Source organism: Haliotis rufescens, unplaced genomic scaffold, assembly GCF_023055435.1.
Source record: "Haliotis rufescens isolate VD_foot unplaced genomic scaffold, xgHalRufe1.0.p SCAF_1, whole genome shotgun sequence".
Taxonomy (NCBI): Eukaryota; Metazoa; Mollusca; class Gastropoda; order Lepetellida; family Haliotidae; genus Haliotis; species Haliotis rufescens.
The window spans coordinates 70600670-70604536 of NW_025963779.1; the positions used below are offsets into that span (position 1 = coordinate 70600670).

At 40.1% G+C, this 3867-nt stretch overlaps 1 protein-coding gene across 1 annotated transcript; it reads right to left on the reverse strand.

Annotated features, from left to right (window-relative positions):
- Window positions 1-1292: 1292 nt before the first annotated feature.
- Window positions 1293-1889, reverse strand: LOC124119472 (GTP-binding protein Rheb homolog 1-like). Its single transcript, XM_046481986.2, has one exon. The coding sequence runs from the start codon at window positions 1887-1889 to the stop codon at window positions 1293-1295; it is 597 nt and encodes a 198-aa protein (XP_046337942.1).
- Window positions 1890-3867: the final 1978 nt, after the last annotated feature.

Consider the following 3867-nt stretch of genomic DNA (forward strand, 5'->3'; position numbering starts at 1 on the left):
GGATTTCACGTTATATCGCAGCGTGTCAGCTTGACAAGCGGAACTCCAGAGGTGAAGCAGGTATAAAGGGCGGTAACTGCTTTGGGGAAACCAACCGCAAGAGCATGGTGCTGACAAACGTGGGAACAATCAGTGCGAATCCCCCGATGATGGACGCCTAAAGGACAAAACTAAGTTCTGCGACTTAGATGACTGGGCCACCGTGGTCCCCAGATGAAACCCCGCAGAGACGGAAGTTGTGTACATGAATGCCGTGAACATGGGAACAATCAGAGCGAATCTAAACTTCGAACCCACAACATGGCGGACCCTACCGCAGCTGAGGGACGCGATTCTGCAAAAGCGACAATGTGTTCTGAATATGGCTTTTAATCCTTGTTATTGATGACCTAGCCACATATAAATAACCTGTTACTTTGAACAAGCTGCATCCGAAACATTCAGATCGACTTCTTATGAAAATGTTTATCTATTTTTATTATTATAACCTATCACGATAAGCGTATTATTTCATGTATCCCTAATACATCGTTTCAATATAAACCACTCAACAAAGAGATGTTTAGAACTTATGAGAGACTCATTGGGTTACCACGTAAATGAGAAACAAAGAGGGAGATAGTAAGACAGTAATTTATTTACTTATGAGAAGCGTACTGAACAACAAGTATGATTCTGACACATTGAAACATAAGCAAACGTTGAAGGCAAAGACAAATCCTGCCAAAAGGACATAATTTTGCTTTACGTTTGTTTAAGATAAATCATTTTTACCAGGTGAAAATGCTTAATTTGTCAATTATGAGATAAATGCGTGTGCCCACAAAAGCATAATTTATCGGAAATTTCCAGGCTTAGTGAAACCAATACAAGTGTGAATACAATACTTACACATAAATACTATGATCCTTCCACTGTCTGTTCGGGGCGGTCGGGTAGCCTAGTGGTTAAAGCGTTCGCTCGACACGCCGAAGACCCGGGTTCGATTCCCGACATGGGTACAATGTGTGACGCCCATTTCTGGTGTCCCCCGCCGTGATATTGCTTGAATATTGCTAAAAGCGGCGTAAAACCATACTCACTCACTTATATATACTGACATATATCATCACATTTACCCTTTCAAGTACAATTTACATAGTTAAACAGTGTTCACAAATAATTTAATTTACTTTCGAAACCCTGAATGTCCAATTGTATATTGACCAGTGCCAGTTGTACACAATATGCTTTTACAACACTAATATTCCCATATTTCTTGCTAAAATATTGAAATCATTTTGTACATTTAATCAATGTTTGGATGTCCCACCAGCCTTCGCAGCTTTCATCAAGGGGTCGTTCTTGTTGACTCTCCTCATTGTATGTTCCAGGACTCTGTTGATGTCGGAGCTATCCCTTGCTGATACCTCATAGTGGCCATGCTCCCATTCACAACTGATGGACAGATCCCTGTAGACCCGCACAGTCTTGTCCGCATCTTGCGCTATGTCAGTCTTGTTGGCCACAAATATGATAGGGATGCTGTCTCCCTTCTGTTTTAAGATCTGTTCCCTGACTGCCGTGACAGACTTGAAGGAGTCCTCACAGACAAGGGAATACACCAGAAGGTAGGCGTCACAAGAAGGCAGTCGTTGGATGAATGGAAAATGTCGTTTCACTGCTGTGTGTATAATTTCAACATTGAGGTCTCTACCTCCGATTCCTAAATCATCATCACGTTCACCTTTCCTTGTCTTCTTGCTTCTAATTTCCGACCACTTCCCCTGTAAGCCATCCATTAGCGTCTTCTTCCCCACTCCCTGATAACCCATGACGACCATTTTCAGGGAGCTTTTTTCTGGGCGTCGTGGCTCTTCCTTGAGAATTCTTTCTGTTTCAGGGTCCATATCAGGATGGTCACATACACGTATGGAGAAAAGTTGTGTTCTCGTGGAGGCAGCCGTTATCAATGTGAGGAGTGATCTGATAATGAAATATGTTGTGTTGAACCTGTGAGACATACATTGAACAACCACTCCTGTTCCATAGCAACAGCAACGTTTGGTGTGATCAATAGGGAAAACGTGTTATATTTATAAGATTTTGTTCTCGTTTTAGCTGTGTGTAGACTTAGAAAAGAATAAAATGTGCAACCATTTAAGATAAATTTTATTCCTAACGCCATTTTCGTTTTCCAAATATAATAGTATATCAAGGGACGTTAGTATTCGTGAGTAGTACTTTACATTAAAACTCTATTTTCTTTCCATCGTATAAAGCTTGAAGTAGGAATATATACATAACAATGGTTCAATTGGCAACATGGATGCATGTTCAATTTATTGTCTTTAATTATAATTACTGCATTTCACTTGACTTGCATGAAACTGAATCAAACATTCAACAGTTCCCGGTAAACAATCATCATGTTTTACTTCTACGGTTTTATGGTCACTAGCTCACTACGATTTGGAACTTACCATAATAAACTTATTCTGACACCCTCCACACATTACATGATAGAATTTTCTTTTCTTACGCATTATGTTCAGTCCAGACTCCCTTATTTCCTTTCACAACTACAGGATCTAAAATACGTACATGTGCACAGGCACTTTCTTTAAGACGGTACCCGTGAAGATTCAGGGTAGAATAGGTCTTCAGCATCCCATGCTCTGCAAAAGGTGACTCTGCTTGTCGTAAAAGGCGACTAACGGGATCGGGTGGTCAGGCTCGCTGACTTGGTTGATGCATGTCATCGATCCCAATTGCGTGGATCGATGCTCATGATATTAATCACTGGAATGTCTGGTCCAGACTCGATTATTTACAGACCGCCGTCATATAGCTGGAATATTGCTGAGTGTGGCGTTAAACAACCAACCAACCAACCAATGAACTTGAAGACGAAAAATATTAATATCTTAATGGTCCTGCATTAATTTGAAAAAAACCTACACAGCAAAGCCCTGTTTGAAATACACATGTTTCTTGGTTAAGATTTAAACATTACATGGTCATGACAGCCATGCGTATTCCATATTTACATGTTCTGACAGCGGTTGCAATTGGTCCTTGTTGAATGCAGAATGCCCCCAAAGTTTTGTGTCGGAATTCCGTTTTGTGATTTCAGCACTCGGACATTTAGATACTTTCTATGAACATTATGAACATAATTATACTTGTCCCTCGGGAATTGACTTAATATATCTGGGACAATTGATATTCGCAACAAAATCGCCATTATATTTTTCACTTTACTTGGCCTTTAACAGTCCGGTGAATGTACGGTGTACAGCTGTGATCAACAACTGAAACTGTGTCACACCGTCCAAGCACAAGCGACTACATCTACTTCCTCCTGACAATATAATATCGATGACGACTTCTTCAATACAATAATATTTCAGTTGATCACCAATACTACCTTTTCATTAAATATTCACCGTGGGAATTGAGGTTGAGAGCGTTGCGGTGTTTTGTGTCAAAGCAGAATACATATTTATTTCCAGACTTATAAAGTTTTTTTTCTTCACAGATAAGTCAAACATCGTGTTTTGCCCTTAGCGATTGTTTTCAAGTTCAGTTCAAGCGACAAGTTACTTTCTTGTGTAATCTTCTTTTCTTTAATTTTTGGAACGAATTTATTTTAACACTCGAAATGATACCAGAAAATAGTCAACCCCTAAATCCTCTCTTTAGGCTTAAAATCTCCTGCTGTCAGTGGGAAACACTTCCACTTGACTCAGTGCCCGGTTTCACTTCAATTCAATTGTGAGTGTCATAAAAGTGCACTCAGAGCGTTCCTACGTACCCCTACATTCTTCCAGTTTAACCCAATCGCCCTTTTGATATTCACATGCTGGGACGTCACAACCATGACCG